Source organism: Fundulus heteroclitus, chromosome 8 (genome assembly GCF_011125445.2).
Source record: "Fundulus heteroclitus isolate FHET01 chromosome 8, MU-UCD_Fhet_4.1, whole genome shotgun sequence".
NCBI classification, from domain to species: domain Eukaryota; kingdom Metazoa; phylum Chordata; class Actinopteri; order Cyprinodontiformes; family Fundulidae; genus Fundulus; species Fundulus heteroclitus.
In genome coordinates this window covers 1,741,537-1,759,979 of record NC_046368.1, presented here as the reverse complement: position 1 = coordinate 1,759,979, position 18,443 = coordinate 1,741,537, and the positions used below count along the sequence as shown (strand labels likewise).

General features: G+C 37.9%; 2 protein-coding genes across 2 annotated transcripts; both read left to right on the top strand.

The window, feature by feature from the left end:
* The first annotated feature begins 2,353 nt into the window (after positions 1 to 2,353).
* Positions 2,354 to 5,523, top strand: LOC118564005 (GPN-loop GTPase 3-like). Its single transcript, XM_036140687.1, is given in 8 exon segments — positions 2,354 to 2,369; positions 2,467 to 2,498; positions 2,501 to 2,636; positions 4,069 to 4,193; positions 4,392 to 4,507; positions 4,727 to 4,823; positions 4,898 to 5,026; positions 5,176 to 5,523. Coding segments are annotated over 8 exon segments (717 nt in total). The 3' UTR covers positions 5,242 to 5,523.
* A 46-nt stretch (positions 5,524 to 5,569) lies between these two features.
* LOC118563871 (actin-related protein 2/3 complex subunit 3-A) lies at positions 5,570 to 11,041 on the top strand. The gene is made up of 7 exons (XM_036139829.1): positions 5,570 to 5,714; positions 6,086 to 6,185; positions 6,554 to 6,630; positions 8,990 to 9,058; positions 9,251 to 9,377; positions 9,541 to 9,635; positions 10,823 to 11,041. Exons 1-7 carry the CDS (start codon positions 5,709 to 5,711, stop codon positions 10,883 to 10,885), a joined length of 537 nt encoding a protein of 178 aa, XP_035995722.1. The 5' UTR covers positions 5,570 to 5,708; the 3' UTR covers positions 10,886 to 11,041.
* Positions 11,042 to 18,443: the final 7,402 nt, after the last annotated feature.

Genomic DNA, 18,443 nt, shown 5'->3' with positions numbered 1-18,443 from the left:
AGGACCGTCATAATGCTTAAGCTCTTTAAATAACAAAATCTAAAGCTTTAGCTGCCGTTCTGCTTGAGGTGACAAGCAGTAAAAAAAAAACCCCCTTTAAGAAAATTATTAGATATCAGACGATATAAAACGGAGTGACAAGGTAGCAGGGTTATGAGCCACATAATTTATTGGCATGAACGTTGAAAGTGATGCATACTAAAATCCACATTTTCGTCAAATGTAACAGATTAATCAAGAAGAAGAGTGGCATGACGTATTCCTGCTTCCTTTAAGAATGCAAATAATGAAATAAAAATCTGAAAATATAAATAATCAAAATAAAGATCCATCCCTGCTCTGTCACTGTCTGCAGGCTCTCCCTGACAACCAGTGCTGCTGCCTGGTCCCTGCCCTGACACGTGGCCTTTTTACCCAGTCCTAACTACTACAATACAGATTGAAAATATTTTAGAGTGTGAATGAGAGTTACTCTGAAATATCTGTGAAAACCCTCTCCTGATAACTGCTTGTTTTCTCCTTAAAGACAGATATCTTTCACTCAGCAAGTAGTAACCCTCTCCTTACCTTGTGAACCCCCAGCATCATTGTCTACTGCTGCGGGCTTCTGCTCTTTCTATTGTGGCAATAAGGATTTATTTTAATATGTGGGAAAGCCACAGTGAGCGCAAGTTCTATACAGAAATTAAACATGAGTCTGTTTATTCTCACTATGAACTAACTAGCAAGGATGCAACACAGGTAACAATAGGAATCTTGTTAACTAGCTTAACGTGATATACTGACATGTATTAAAGAGTCATCCTTTAGCTAAAATCTACATCATGCATGCAAAACCATTACTCAACTTACATGTTTTATTTGGGGCGTTAGGTTTTCTGCCCTTGGCTGGCTCTGGCTGGTTTGCTCAACATCCTGAAGGGCTGCTCAGCGGCACGTCTCCCGTCAGTGTTAGGGGGAGTTGAGACTTTGTTAATGGTGCGTTTAAAGACGGCTCGGAAAAACATGTTACCACATGTAAATAACGGAATACACGGACGTAGTGACCCATGCAGAGATAACAAAGCTGTTATTTTTTCCAGCTGATCTGTTTGAGGGGTTAGGGGCTTAGTTTGGGGGGGTGGGGGGGGGGGGGGGCAATGCTTCTTCTTACCCCAGCAGAACTGTAGAACTGGCCCCGTGCTGGATGAATCCTAATGTGTTAGGAACAAAAGGATGCCACATAAGTTTATGAAACTTATTCAAATAGCGCCATTTCACATCACGTTTCGTCTCAAGGCACTTTACAAAGTCGAATGGATGTTGAATCGAATTGAATCGTGAGCCCTGGTGCCATTGTTTACCCTGTACAGGTCTGTGCTCCTCAATGGATACGCCTCCCCAGACCAACACTGACCCACCGCTAAATCAATCTTGCTGAACAACGCTGCAGGCAGCATAACGTGCGCCGCAGCTTCTCCAGACCCCTTCATGCCTGTCACATGAACTCAGAGTGAATCTGCTCTCACCCGGGAGAGGAACAGGGCGCCAGTGGAGAACCTGCCGATTCCAGTGTTCTCTGGCAAACGCCAGTCCAGCTCCACGGAGCACAGGGCCTTCCAGAGTACATGGGACCATGAGGCCCCCCTCAGGGAGTCTGTTCCTAATGGTTTGGTCAGAGACATTCATGCTAGTGGCCCACCAGACGTCACTTTGTAGGGCTCTAGCACAAAACAGATACTGCTCATATTTTAAAGGACCTCGAAAGGCCCTGTCCAGTTCTGCTAAAGTAATTGCCTGTCTCCTGGAGTCTCCTTCATGAGACTGCTGGGACACAGTAAACCTTCTGTCAATAGCACGTATTGATCTGCCATGCCTGGGAAACGTCTGTAGGGTCCAGGTATGGCTTCATCAAAACTACTGAAAGGCAGTCAAAAAAAATGAGCAGGGAACAAAAATGTCAGTGGACTCCAGCTGCAAACCCCTTCATGGGTTTAGCGTCTTCTGATTGTCCTTCACTGTGCCTGTTGTTAATTTCATGAACACCAGGACAGCTAACAACCCCGTGTACTACTGACCAGATCAATATCCCACGACTTTCACTGACTCGATGTTGTTACCTGATTAAAGCGATCCTTTTCTCATAGTATAACAAATAGACTGAAAATGTAAAACATTCTAGTTTCTGAAAGTATTAAAAAGATTTAAATGATATGTATTGAGAACTCTAAAACATTCAAAGTATGACTGATTATAACCATCACTCTAATGGAGGCAGTTATTTGATTAGTAAATACAATAGTGCTTTGATTTGTAGAAGGTGTCCTCAAAGTATTATCGATCAAAAAAAAATAGATCTCTCTGGTAATTGTTAATGCATTTAACCACCTGTAAGCCGGTAACACATGTAAGACGGACGGACGGGCGGGGCGGACGGACGGACGGACCGGACGGACCTGTAAGCCGTATTGTGTTGTGTTTTCTCAGACATCCGTGAACTCATCCAGGTGGATGACGTTTGATGGAGGATGACTCTCTGAGGTTTGGCCCAAACGGAGGCCTGGTCTTCTGCATGGAGTACTTTGCCAACAACTTCGACTGGCTGGCGGAGAGCCTGGGCCACGTAGAAGATGACTACGTATTGTTCGATTGTCCTGGTAAATGTTCTGCTGGGGAGTCGGGGTTTAATGAATCCTGAAACTTTATCAGTTTGGAGTGTGTTCAAATAACCAATTTTGACTGTCATGATAAATTTATGTAATGAAAGCTATGACATCGTGATGAACCATTTTGAAAATATCCCACCTTTATCGTGTCACATACCCTGTACAGTTAAACTGAAAAACACACAAACCTGTTAGAAAGAAAACTATAAAAAATAAAATGTCTATTGACATCGTAGCACATGTACATACCTTTTAAAGTAGTATGTTGTTTAAACAGCCTTTGATTCTATTTAAACGTTCAGTTTTCCTGGGTTGACACCTGCCTTCAATCATAGTGGGAAAAGACACCAACAGTAACAATGAAGGAGCTGCTGGAATTTCTTACAAGTACTTCTTGTGTTGCAGGAGTGACAGCAATCTCCTCTGTCCTCCATATGTCAGCAGTAAGGTTGCAAGACGGAATCCTTTTCTTTTAAAGAAAACATCCAGATGTGGCTAAAATCTCCCCATACCTTGTTGGAGAATATGTTAAGGTCTGCTGAGATCAAGCTTGAACTATTGGGTCATAATCCTAAAACCTATGCTTAGCGCAAAAGTATGCAGCGTAAAACATGGTGGTTGCAGCATCGTGCTCTGGGATTATTTTCCTCAGTGGTAGCTTTTTTTTTTTGTTGTTAAGATGAATGAAATTATGAACAGTTCCTTATACCGGTCAGCAGTGATTGATAAGCCTTTTGTATGGTCAGAATGCTGAAGGTAAAGAGGAACTGTTTCTTTTTATTCATTACAATGAGCCCAAGCATGCATCCAAATCAACAAAAAAAGGCTTCACCAGAAGGAAATGAAAGTTGTGGGGTGGAGTGATTGAGAGGGCACCCCATATTCGGAGGTCGCTGGTCCTAATCGCAGCCATCAGGGATTCAGTTCCCAACCTTAGGATCTTTGCAGCATTTCATTCTGACCATTTCTTGTCTAACTGTTAATAGAAAGTGCTAGTGCCAAACATTTAGTCATATTGCTGTACTAAATCTGATGGACAAATCTTTGTGGTCACCGGACTGTGGAACAAAGATATCCTGACAGTCTATAGAGATTTGGAGAATGGTTTCAAGGTAAGAGTTGGGAAGTTTTAAACAATCAAAATGTGGCACGCTACCAAAGACTGAAACTAAAGGTGCTTCCACCAAGTATTATCTTTAGAATGCTCAAACTTGTGCAGCTCAATTTTTTAAGATCTTTTACATTTACTTTTATATCAATTAATGTTTCAGTTGAATTGCACAGGGTATAGGTCACATTAAAGTTTTACTGGTTTTATATGATAAGAATCTGCTGTTTTAGTAAGGGTGTGTGCACCTTAGATCTTATTGATGGGAAAGTGTTAGTTTTCATGACTGATTGGGCTGTTTTCCCACTTTAACAGGTCAGATTGAACTTTACACACACCTCCCTGTGATGAGGCAGCTGGTGGAGCAGCTCCAGCAGTGGGAGTTTCGGGTTTGCGGGGTCTTTTTAGTAGACTCCCAGTTTATGGTCGAATCTTTTAAGGTAACTTTCTTTCAGTTTTTTTTCCCTCTTCTTTTCTGTTGGAGCTATATGTTTTTAAATGATTTTAATGCTTTTTTTTTTTTTTTTTTTTACACGTTACTTTATTTTCCTCTGAAGCACTTTGAATTATTCAAGGTGCTATTCAAATTCACCTGCTTTGTCTGATTCACACGGATGTTTCCCTTGTTTGAACTGTAGTTCATCTCCGGGGTTATGGCTGCACTGAGTGCCATGGTGTCATTAGAAATTCCTCAAGTAAACATCATGACCAAAATGGATCTGCTTGGGCCAAAAGCCAAGAAGGAAATTGAAAAGTAAGTTATTTATGATTAAAACACAAACTCATATATGGGAATGTTACGTTTCCATCAAATACTTTAAGCTAATGTCTACTTGTCAACTTCAGTGAGGATGTTTTTCATCTGTCAGAGTTCAATTATACGTTGCCTGTTCTGTTTCTAGATAGTTATGGACCTCGGTTATCGTTCTCTTCAAAACAAGTGTTAAAATCCCATTCTTTATATGTTTACAAGGTACTTGGACCCAGACATGTACTCCATGATGGAAGATAACTCTGGGACTTTCAGAAGCAAAAAGTTCAAGAAGCTAACCAAAGCAATTTGTGGTTTGGTAAGTCTGGTCTTAATTGTGTGTTTAATGAGATTCTTGCTGCTTATGCTAAAAGGAACTGTTTTTGTCTCCAGATAGATGACTACAGCATGGTAAGATTCCTACCTTTTGACCGCACAGATGAGGAGGGAATTAATATAGTCCTGCAGCACATCGACTTTTCCATACAGTATGGAGAAGACCTGGAGGTTAAGGAACCTAAGGTAAAATAACAAAACATGGGCACTTAAATGAAAAAGCAAAAAGCAGTCATTATTTATATATATATATATATATATATATATATATATATAATGTGTGGGTGTGTGTGTGCGTGTCATAATTGATACTTTTATGTTTTCCCTATTGACAGGAGGTTGATGAAGAGCAGTCCAACCTAAATTACGATGAAATATTTCAAGACAAAGTCAGCAGCTGAGGATTAATAGGACCGTGGAGTGGGAAAGTGTTTTGTGCACGCAGGCCATGGATGATGTTCAACTTGTATGTCGGATATAATTGAATGAATATTTGTTGAAAAACTGACTGGACTTGTATAAAAAATTTCTTTTTTTTTCCTTTTTATATAACTTATACAATTTATAAAAAAACTCCAGTTCATGTTGTATTATTTTAGAGTGTTGTACAAGTGTAAAGCTTTGGTATTTGATAGATTTATTATTGAACTATATTTTTTAAATAAAACTTTACATAAAATGGACAAGTTGCCTGGTTTTTATTTATATCGGGCAAAGAGCCGTGTGCGCGCCCCCACGTGGCTGCAACGCCACATGACACGTGGCCACTTCCTGTAATGCTGAAGGGTGGGACAAGCGGAAGCAGCGGCTCCTGGGTGCCTGTACATTTTTTACAGCTGAGCAGTTGGACTTATATGTTTCATTCAACATGCCGGTGAGTATATTCTGTGTGATAAATGAGAAGTATGAGCTTTTAGCTGATGGAGAGGAGTTAAACATCTTTAGAAATGCGCAACCAGACGGTAAGACAACCTTCCGGGTAACGTTAGCTCTGGAGACGAATCTCTAGCTCAGGAGGCTAGCTACGTTAGCATTTGGTTCATATTTGCTGGTGTTTTACTTGCGAAAGTGCCCCAATTTAGCTATGTTGTGGCACTGTATATAACTCGAGTTTTGAATCATGTTTTCTTTTTTTACCCCGGATAAAGTCCGCGTTTCTTCGGGGTGGCTGTAAATAACCAAATGTACCTGATACACACGGTCAGTTGACAGGAGTTCTCGTTTTCCCCCCCCCCCCCCCCCCAGGCTTATCACTCAAGCTTGATGGTCCCTGAAACCAGGCTGGTGGGGAACATGGCCCTGCTCCCCATAAAAACACAGTTCAAAGGACCAGCAAGAGGAGATGGTAAGGGATCCTTCATCCTTAGTTGTTTTAAACCTATCCGCTTAGTCTCGGGCTTTCTGCAGAGATGTGCCTTGTTGTTGCATGCATTGAGTTCCTGATTCCTGACTGCGCTTCACTTCCTTATATGGTCTGACGAGTGCAAACCTAAGAGGCACCTTTCCTCTAACTTCTGCATTGTGATTTAGATTTTTACATCTCATAATTGTACAGTTAACAAAATCCTTGTGTGCGGTATTAACCCATTTTCTAATGGCTCAGATTCAATAAGTCGATAATGATCAGCACCAAAACAACTGAGAGGTGTATGATAAGAAATGGCATGCTATGTCCTTCACTCAAAACACATGTATTTATTTTTATTATTTCAGGAGGAGATTCTGACATCATCGATGAAGCAATCTACTACTTCAAGGCCAACGTTTTCTTTAAGAATTATGAAATCAAGGTAAGAGATCAAGATAATAAAAGGATTTCAAAATGTGATTTTTCTTTCCATTTCTTTTTTTAAACCATTCGATCCTCTTACTGTAATGCTGATTAACGTTTGGTGTTCCCCTTCAGCTACGCACAGTCCGTTTAGGCACTTAAGAAAAAAAGACAAAAATATATCTATATCCCAAAAAAGCTTTAAATGTATTGTGTAATTTATTTGTGTAACCAAGTAAAGTTGAATAATGATGCATATAAATAAATAAGCCTATGCTTCTGTGATCTCTGTTTCGTGTAGCAGCTGTGTAATTCAAACTTCTCCACATGCCCCGTCTTGCCTCATCTCATACCTTTCACCCTCTTAACAACACAGACCGTTCAGTCCCCCTGGATTTTTAAAGGCATATATAGTTTTTGCAACTTTGCCGTTTTAGTTGTGTTTGTGCTTGTTTCCCACATTAGTTGTAATCATTGCCATATCTGAAGTCAAGAATTTAAAAAAGGAGTATAAGACGGCCAATAAAGCAACTGAAAGATTCCAAAGACAGACGTTAAATACAGAAAGGTGACCTAAGGGGTCAGTGGATAACACAATGGCCACTCTGGAAGAAATCAGTAATGGTAGTGTCTCCAGCTCATAGTTGGGTTCATAAGGTGAACAGTGATGTGCTAGTTTGTCCAATGAGGAAGAGGAAATTGGGAGGAATACTTTCTGAGAGCAGCATATTGGAGATTTGACAAACTAACACTCGACTGTGGAATAAAAGACGATCTGTGGCGAGTGCGGTCTGCCTGTATTTCAACATGCTGGGAAAACCCCCTCGTGATTAAAAATATATATCTGCCAGCATTTAGACATTATAGGTTTTGCTCCACTTCTGACCAGCATGGTTACTTTGACATACAGGTTGTGCACCAGCATGTTGGTTTCAAACAGCTGTCACTGGAATATCCTACTTTATGTTAGTAATGGCTCTGCAAGTCTCACTACTCTAAACATCATCAATTCGTGATTTATTTACAAGGGTTTAGTAGCATTGTATAATTAATCCCATTTGCAATATAATCACAATTTTAGAAGACAAAATTTCCAAATAGCAGAGGTCTGCAACGTCTGGTTATGTAACAATTAATGGATCAGAAATGTTCTATAGGTGTCGGTATAATGTTTACAGTGGGTTTGCCTCCACATGGAAGGGAAGAGAGTTGCAGCAGTGAGATAATCTAATTTTATTATTTGTTTTAGAGTTTATATAATCATACTGTTTTTTTTCCAGAAAATCTCAACATAGCATCAACTATCCAACAGTTTAATACATAGACTTGTTTGCTGGTTGCACTTTATGTTCAACAAGGATTGATGTCCAACTCGCAACGCTATTTTCTTGGAAAAAAAAAAAAAAAATTCTGATTAATAAGTTACATTTCTTGTTTTAAATAGTCCTTGTTTACAAACATCTTTTTCTAAAGGCAGTTTTGTTGCTTGTGGTTAATACAGAGAAAATTCAAAATTAAATCGTAATTATGGGTGAAACATATCACCATTTTGTTTTTTGGCAAAATCGTGCCGCCCTAGGATTTAACTCCACTACAGTAACATGGCTGTCAAAACCCTACTCAGAGGCACTTGCCTGTCATGCAACTCAGTGTATGCCTGTCTAAATTTAGTTTTCTCACATCCTGTTTTATTCCTGCAGTCATTTCAGTGAAGAGCGTTTAGAGAGCGGTGATTGATTTTTAATAATGCAATCTAAGGACACATAAAAAGTTAAAAAGCTCTGTAAAATTACACATTTTCTAACACGATAAACCTTCTGCTCACTAACACCGCCAGCAGTCATCTCAGAGGTCTGATGGTTCTCCGCTAGAGCTGCCGTCCTCTCCTTGATGTGAACAGTGTTCTGTTGTTTGGTCTGGGTTGTTCCTTTTCTGTGATCTTCAGGCTAAATAAATAAAAATCAAAGGGATGTATACTGCATAGAAAGTAGCAGGTCTGCATGATATTAGAAAAAATATGTATTGTAATATTATTGTTAAAAATTGGGGCATTAATACAGCATGCAATTTACAGATATTTCCCTCTCTCCTTATTTTCCATAACCACCAAATTCAAATTACTCTTCTTGAGCTAGAGCATCTCAGCCTAAAGATCTATGTCCTCTGTTTGCATAAAAGACACTGAAAGTCTTTCCAACTGACCAAATATATTATTGGTAAGCAGTTTAAGTGGATGACATCTGAAATATTTCAACCTGCATCCAAGCACTCCCTGGCAGCTGCGGTATTGTGCACACTGCAGTAGCAAACCCATATATTGTGCAGCTCTACATAATTGTTTTTTAATGTTAATTCAATGATCTAAATGTGTTTTTCAGAACGAGGCTGACAGGACACTGATCTATGTTACACTCTACATTTCTGAATGCCTGAAAAAGCTACAGAAGGTAAATTTTTACTGTGCGGTATGAACAGTTGGTACATGTTTTTTAAATATATAGCAGCAGTTAATGCTTCTGTTAAAGCTGACAAGCCTTTGTATTTATTTTTTTGCATGCTTTGAAGAAGAAGCGGCTGATTGAAATACGTTTGACCTTTTAAAAATGATCCGTTTTGGGATTTTGTGTGACTCTTTGCAGTGCAGCTCCAGGAGCCAAGGAGAGAAGGAGATGTACACTCTGGGCATCACAAACTTTCCCATTCCTGGAGAACCTGGCTTCCCTCTTAATGCTATGTATGCCAAGCCCGCAAACAAGCAAGAGGACGGTGAGACAAAAAAGATTGTGTTGAGAAAAAAAAAGTTGCAGAGAAAATGCCCGGCCCAATTCTTGCTGCAGAATAAAGCAACATACGTCTTGATTTGTTGAGCTGTTCCTGTGCAACACAGCCAAAAAACTGTAAGTAAATCATATTTGTTTTTCTTTCTCAGAGACTATGAGGTCGTACCTGCAGCAGCTTCGCCAGGAGACTGGTTTAAGGCTATGTGATCGTGTGTTTGACCCGCAAACAGACAAACCCAGCAAGGTAAGTCTTATAATTTGGCTTTATTTTAAGTCTCCTTTCTGGTATCAAAAGTTAACTTATTAAAAATGAGCCTCCATCGTTTTGTTGCAGTGGTTGTGAAAATACTTTAATTCTTTAAATGCCTAAGAAAGACGTGTTGGTCATTTTTTCTGATTTTTCGTAATACTGAGCTAGTTATTCATGTCGTATAGTACGTTGTTTGCAGAGATGGGTTCAGTTAGGAAAGATTTCCCAAAATGAAATTGACCAGTGACTAAAACGAGAGCAGATATGTATAAGTATCCCCAGCTGTGTTTTTTTTTTTTTTTTTAAGTTTAAAAAAAGCTAACCCAGACTGAAAGATAAAAGAAGGCGGTTCAGTCGCTGATATTTCTGCTGGTGTTGAGCTTTTAAACTTAGTTCATTAGCTCAGCAGAAAAACCAAGTTAAAAATGCTTAAGTGTAAGAGTTTATGTGCATTGGATATGAAGCATGCTGCTAAGCAAATATCCTCTTGGTTCCCTTCAGTTCGTCGAGTGTTAGCGCTTGGGCTAGAATGTGGTCTCCTGCTACAGGTCCTCCCTGAAACCAGACATGGTGAAGAGGCCGGTTATTCTGCCTCTAAATTCATGATGTCACAACATGAAATGACTTAAGCGGATATTTTTAATGATGATGTTCGTTTCCTGCATACAAATAAAGATGTTTCCCCATCTGAGTTAAAATATATAGAAAGAAAGGTCTTTATAGCCCTTGCAGAACTCAAATTCTGTACTTTGAGGATTTATATTTAGAAAACCTTGAAGATGTGTAACTAATCCGTTGTTTTTTTTTTTTGTTTTTTTGTTAAACCAAAACTTTTTTGTAGAGTCTTTAAAAGAGAAGGTTTTCAAAATGTTTTTTTTTTCAGAGGAAAAAATTAAATACCTATGTCAACTGAAATTAAAGATGGGAACCAGCTCCCCCGCGCGGCCCTGCATGGATCAGCGGGTGTAGATAATGGATGGGTTAAAATTGGCATTGAGCATGCTGCGTCCTTGTACTCCTTTTCCTTTTATATAATTGGAAATCACGTTAAACAGCTTTGTTTTATATTTCAAATGACTGACTAACTTACTAGACTTGTAGCCCCTCAAAAAATGATTGTCGTTCAAGAATGCCAGTGCTTTACCTGGTTGTCCTAACTGATGTTAATTTCTGTTTTTCAGTGGTGGCTGTGCTTTGTGAAGAAGCAGTTCATGAACAAAAGTCTCTCTGCTCCTGGACAGTGAACAAAAAGGGACACAGAGGCTGGAATAAAGCGAGTTTAAATTTTCTGTTAAAGTTTTATACTGTTTGACTTTAAAAAAAAAGTATATGTTCACTTGTCTGGATGTTGATCATATTGGGCTGGTGCTTAATTCAATAAAGAAATCTCAGAGACTGGAGAGATTGGCAATGCTGTCCTTTATTATCCTTTTACACATTCCACAATTTGTTCTTTTTATGACAAAAAATGAGCTGGAAACGAATCTTAAAATCATAAGCTGCAATGCTAATAGGTTAAAACATTTCAGGCCCGCTTTGTCCATACTGAGCTGTTTCTAGTTTTCACAAAGATACATAAAAATAATCCAGTAGATTGCATTTTGTAAAGATTTCCAATGTATTGTCAAGGTTATTGTAACTGAAAATAAATAGTCAAATTACATAAATGATCTACTGATGGTATGTATCGTATGTTGCTGCCATCCTGGTACTTCAGTATGGGTGGTGTTCTTGGGCTTGCAAGCTTAGTTTGTGGTTTAAAATATAGCAATTACTTCCATTTTAGTTTGATCACAAGGCATGCCTACATAAAGATCAACTTTGTTCCTGTATCTGTAAGCTGTATTTTTATTTAATTTTTCTTCCGAGTGGCCTTTCAGCCCATTTCGGCACAGGAACTGATTCACTGAGAATGACACTCTTAGCAACTTTAGTCAGCATCATTACAGGGTCGTTTTGGTTTTGTTCTGTGGTTGGTTTGTGCATTTCCCACCAAAAGCTGTTCCTCTAAGGCTCCTAGAACCCGTGTGCTTCCTGTTTGGTATGCTGGCTGAACATTCACATGGTGTTCATACATGTATATAACTGAAATGTAAAAAAACAAAAGTGGCAACATTGTGGTGCCATTCACGTTTGATCTGAACGCACCTTGAGACGTTGTTGATGGAGAGGACCGATTTGTTTATAGGGAATTTTACTTCCATCCCAGGTGACAAATGAGAAAGATTTAAGTTGATTTTACAGTAAGTATCTTACTTATTGCTCCTTTTTAAGATACCTTCCCCAAGGTCCCCTCCAATTAACTCAAATATTGAACTAAACCATCACGAAGCCATAACTTCATCTGTAATTTCCCAAAATTGATCAAAGGTAATGTTGGTGCATATAGATATTTAATTCTGACAAGTTATGAAAATGTTTTTAAAAGAATATTCTGGCATCAAGCAAATTAAAATCATATCGGTTATCCTAACGGATAAAACAGGAGAGGTTTCATCTGATTTAATGTTAGGCAGTGGTTATGTGTCTTTTCTATAAAGCCCAGCTAAATTTCTGCTTTGAGCAGTAATTCAAAAGCATGTTCCATGATGATAGTTTACATATATTGAAAACCCAAACTTAAGTTCAAAATTACAATAGTATATTAATAAATGTGTGTATTAAATTACAAAAATGCATTTTTCAGACACATAATATATTTTTAATACTTTATAGTTGCACATCACCTAGATGAACTTTGACGGCTATCAAAAAGCTTTTTCTGATTGCTTCAAACATAACATCACACTATCTTGCAAAAAAAGACTGTTTTACATTGTTTCTGGATGGTATAGTAAAAAAACAAAAAAAAAACTAATATTCATCCAAAGAAATATAGTCTTACATAAAAAATGGTGCTGCCTGTAGATGCTTCCTTCCCCCCTTCATATTCTCCCTCCTATCAAAGCGATAACAATTCCCACAAATTCTTAACTTTTAACATAGAGTATCATACATTAGTAGTGAACTCTTTTCACATTTTTCTTAGGCACGCTTGTCCTTACCAGGCTGATGCAAGATGGGAATACAAACAAGACCATTTTTTGCCCACTTACACAAAAGAACATAGTTCCATGGGACAGATAGATATGACACACCGTTAAGAGAGGACAGATCCTATCGATATACTTTTTCAGTTGCACTACAGCTACAAAGAGACTGCTCCTGGCCATTCAACCTTTTTTTGTGTATGTTTTATAATGTGGTAAAGCCAATGCACAGCTTTCTCCTGCAAGTTTTATTTCTGAGATAAAGCTGCTTCCATTACCTTTCAGTCAACCTGAAAACTGTCTGAATCGATGTAGTAATTATCAGCCTTTGTATTACCTCATTTTTAAATGTTATTTCCTAAAGATTACTTAAAAAGACAACCTAGTCCCAACGCTACATTGATCCAGGAGAGCTAGTTTCCTGCAACTTCTCCAACACACCTGAATCAAATTTCTATATTCCCTCGTCATGCAGCTCTGCAGAGACCTGGTAAGAGCCATCCATTTGATTCAGCTGTGATGGATAGGGGATGCATCTAAAAGTTGCAGGATTGTAGCTTTTGAGGACTAGACTTGGGCACCCCACATTCCTTTTTGTTCATACTGGACAAATGCAGGTTCACTTGAATGCAAAGTAGAACGTTTGTTTTACTTGTAAATGAAGCCTACATTTGGCTTTAAGCCTTGACTCTATACACATTGTAATTTCTAAAAGCGGGTGGGGTTGTGATGATTAAGGTCTGCTTTGCACCATCAAGACCTGGATGAATTGCTATTACTGATGGAGCCATCAATTCTGCTTTCACCAGAATATCCTGAAGGACAATGTCTGGGTTTGTGGACTCAAGCTGAAGTGCAGTTTATGCAACAAATCAAATATCCAAGTCTCATTAAATCCACTGAGCTGAGGTTTAGGTTTCTCATCCACCAGTGTTAGCTCTCAGAGGAGGGGATAAACCACAGGTATTACATTAGGTGTAGGTGTAATCTACTGAGTTTAGGTTTCTTTTCCTGTAATATGCGGAGACCGAGAGTTCTCCGCATATTATGTCCAAAACTTCTGGTATGGACTTCGAGCATTGATTGCAAAAATGACAGTGTCCTGCACCTGCAGCAGGGTACCTCTCAATCTTAAGGGAAAGTCACATTTTAAATGTCCTAGTCAAAGTTCTGACTTAAATCCATGTGAGATACTTTGGCATGGCCTCAAATAGGAAGTTTTTGCCACAAAGTAAGGATGAAAATTGCTTTTTCACACATGGCCAGGAATGGTTTGGGTAACTTTTTTGTCAGCCAGTTAAATGAAAAAAAAAAAAAAAAAAAATTTGTATAGTTCCTTGTTTTCTTTTATTTAAAAATGATTAATGAATATAAACATTTAAGTATAACAAAAATCTGTAAAGGGGCAAAAAAAAAATAATTTTCATGACGTTGAACTCTACCTAATATTGGATACTTTCTGTCACTGAATTAAATACCAAGCAACCACTTTTATACAGTTCATTGCACAGAATGTTCTGTGCTCCAAGGACTTGTATGAAAATCCAATTAGGTCGCAGGTCATATTTAATCCTGATCTATTGAGTTAAACTTTCTGGTACATCTGGGTGCCAGTCTTCCATCAAAAATATAATCTTACTAGACCATGAAGGATAGTCACTGAAAGAAAAAAGTACTTAAAATAACACTGCTTTGCTTTAAATGAGAAAGAACCTGGTGTTATGAGCACACAGGGATTTGGGTGAAGTCACAACTCAGCTAATGAATGGGAAATAATGGCATGAAAAGAAAATCCCACAGTAATGTCTTGAGGTCCAATAACAGCCACTTCTTACTGATAGATGTCATAATGGCTTCCAAGACCCACAGAAAAGCCTTCCACTGGGTTTTATTAGGCTCTGAAATTGAAGAAGAGGGTGAAGTGTTTACGCAATTGAACCACTAGTAGTCCACATTTCTAAGGAGAAAACTTTGCAAATAACAGAAAATGCCCGAAAATGAAGGCTGCTTGCTTGTGGAATTTTTAAAGGCACCACAATGGTTGGATGGACGACATTTTTTTCTGTCATACAAACTATCTTTAGAATTGTCTAACTTTTTTTTTTTCCTTAAAAAAGTACACACTTGTTCTAGATGTGAAGCACTTTATTAATGCTCTGTTTACTTAATGACTTTTCGCTCAGTTAATTTGAACTTTATTCAAAAAGTGTGCCTTCACCAGAAAGAATAGTTAAATAACAGATATATAAAATCTCTAGAATTCAATAAGGATAGAAACAATGATTCTTCTGTTTTAGAAAATTAACTTGAAACAACAATAGCTCACTTTTTGAACCATACTGGGCAAATAAATAACAAGTATTTGAAATACTATTCTGAGAAAACAAGTATTCTTTTCTCTTCTATGAAATAATGAAAATAAAAAGCAGCACTCTCACAAATACGCTTATTCAACAAACGTGTATACTCTAGGCCAGGGGTGTCAAACTCATTTTGGTTTAGGGGCCGCATTCAGCTTAATCTGATCTCAAGTTGGCCACACGAGTTAACTCATTGCAAGATTAAATAGAACTAATAAATATGGACTTGTTGTTGATTTTTTTGTTAAATTAATTTCACTTTTACACAATATATTATGAATAACCTCAGCGTTTTTAAGAAAAGTATGTGCAATTTCAACAATACTTTTACTCAGTTAAACATTTACTTGTGCATTATGCATAAGAACTGATCACAGTGATTATACAATGTTGAAAAACATTTATTCACATTTTTTGGAACTTAAAAACACTGTCCTACATGACAAAATACATCAAACAGATAAAAATTAAGAAATGATTAAAATTTTTCTACACCTGAAGCTTAATCTGCTAATTAAAACACAGCGCCCCTTGTGGACGATATAGGAACAACAGATTTTCAATTAAACGAAGTACATGTTTTTTTCAATAATTGTTTTGTCATTCTCTTCCTTTTATCTCCTCTTTCTTTTACCTTTTCTTTTTTTTTTCTTCTTGTTCTTCCTTCCCTCTCCTACTTTCCCATTGTAGTGTCCATATCATTTGAGATATTCCCCACATGAATCATAATAAAACTATTCACATTCATAAATCAAGCGGAGCACTATGGCAATAGCAGTACTGCTCCACTTGTGAAAGTCAAATCTGATGAGCTCTTTTTGGCATTAAGACAACAGTTCGTATTGCCACATTGCCAGACAGGACATTGAAAAAATATATATATATTATTATTTTTTTTAATAATGATAATGCATTTAGCCAGCGGGCCGGACTAAATTGTTCGGCGGGCCGGTTCCGGCCCGCGGGCCGTATGTTTGACACCCCTGCTCTAGGCTTTTAGTTTTCTTCATCCTAATTATCTGTCTTCATCTTCCTTGTCTCCTCATCCATATTTTGCCTCAGAGCTGGTCTTACCCAGAAGTGTTTGGTTCCTGTCCTCGGTCCACTGGCTCTGCATCATTTCCCAGTGTTACAATAAACTCAGTCAACTTTCACAGACTTTTTCGATTTTTCTGTGTCCATGTGACTGACAAGATCTACGGCACCTTTGTTATACATGGAGATGCATATCCATAGATATGGTGCATCCCTACCCCCTTCCAATGAGATTTTATACAAAATGGGTCAAATTTTACTTTCATTCTCACTCTAAATGCAGCAAAGCCATTGATCTAAGGATTACCCAAAATCCTTTTTACTATTTTTAGAAGTTGAATAGATTTTATAATGAGTGTCTTGAACAACTGACAGTTTTCAACCCTGCCACATTTTCTAAACTACAGGACTGTCTCAGAAAATTAGAATATTGTGATAAAGTTCTTTATTTTCTGTAATGCAATTAAAAACATGAAATGTCATACATTCTGGATTCATTACAAATCAACTGAAATATCGCAAGCCTTTTATTGTTTTAATATCGCTGATTATGGCTTACAGCTTAAGAAACCCAAAATATCCTATCTCAAAATATTAGAATATCGTGAAAAAGTATACTAGTAGGCTATTCAACTAATCACTTGAATCGTCTAATTAACTCGAAACACTGCAGGGTTTCCTGAGCCTTGAAAAACACTCAGTTTGGTTCAGTAAACTAAATCACAAGTATGGTAGTGGTTAAGAGACGACATAAGATTCTCACAGTAACTGGTGTACTGACCATGGCATTACTGTCCTTGATTGGCCTGCCAATTCCCCTGACCTGAACCCCATAGAGAATTTGTAGGGTATGTATGCCAGCGGACAACATTTAGCTCTTGCTTCCAGTAGGTAGGTTAGACAGCAAAATGAAACTGAAGTTCCCATATCGTAAGACTTTCAGGGTCTCCAAGCCTCAGGCTTCTGGAGTAAGACTCAAATAGTAATTGTCACGTTATTGTGGTGCCCATTTTTGGACACCACAGGCTTGATTACTGACAGACCTTTACAATCAATAAATCCCATAAACAGAACCAGTCTGACAACAGAAGACTAAAGGATCAGATAGTTTGATCTGATAGTCCAACATAGTAGTCGAAGTGTGATGATTTGGAGCAATTTTTCTTCCTCTGGAGCTGGACAACATGTTGTAATTGCTAAAACCATGAATTCTACTGTCTTGCAGAAAATCCCAAAGAGAACATCTGCACGTTGGTTTGTGGCCTTAAGCCTTAAGCCACAAACCCATGTGCTGGGTTATGTAGCAGGACAATAATCTGAAGAACAGCTGCAACTCCCCTTCTGAACGGCTAAGAAACAAAATAAATGAAGGTTGTGGAGTTGCCTTGTCTAAATCTGGATTTAAATCTTATTGGCGTGACTCTAGACAGGTTGTTCTTGCTTATAAAATCCCTCTGACCGAGCTAAAAACAATTCTGTGAAGAGTACCCTAAAGTACCTAAACAGCAAAGACTCATGGGTAGTTATTGTCAACACTTGATGTGCCAAAGGTGGCACAATCACTTCTGTTTATGGAGGAATTCTATTTTTACAGCTTGGATAATTTTTTTCTTTTAATAAACTTTATCATTTGAAAACAGTTTTTTTAATCGGATTCTCTTTGGTATTAAAAATTGATCTACTAAGACATTTAAGTTTGACAAAAAAGAAAAATCAAAAGAAACCCTTATAGCACCGCACATCCTCATCTCATGAGAACCTAACACTCCTTGAGTAGCAGTCATCACTGTCCTGCATGTCAACATCTGTAGATGCCAGGCTTTGGTTGGCTCTTAAATTCGGTTTTTATATTTGGACGTTTTTATATTTTGAAGCACCTTTTCTTATTAATGTTCCACACAACTCAAGGTCCAATGAAAATCTTTTGTTACAACAGCATTAGTATTCAAAATCAGCAACCTTCTCAAGTCATTTTCTCTTACATGAATACGTTGTAAATGTGATGCACTGCATTCCTCCAATATACTCTATGCCAAGGTTTCAATTGCGATGCAGTGCACATTTCACACATTATTGTTTGATATTTTCATATCTGCGCCCCTTTAGAGTTTACGGCCTCCTATATGTCTTTTAATTCTCAAGCCTGTAAATATTTACTATGCTCCGCTTGATCGTAAAGATTGCAGCTGTCCAATCAACTGACCAGCCTGAACTTGGGAATACATTTTAATGGTTTTAAAACAGAGAGTTGTGTTTTCCCTTGATATTTGGCAGCACTTCAGTTAATCTCCCCTTGGCCATGTCCTTACTAATATATGTGACTCTGGCGGATGATTTAGAATTAAACATTTAAACATTTGCTAAATCAAAACAATCTC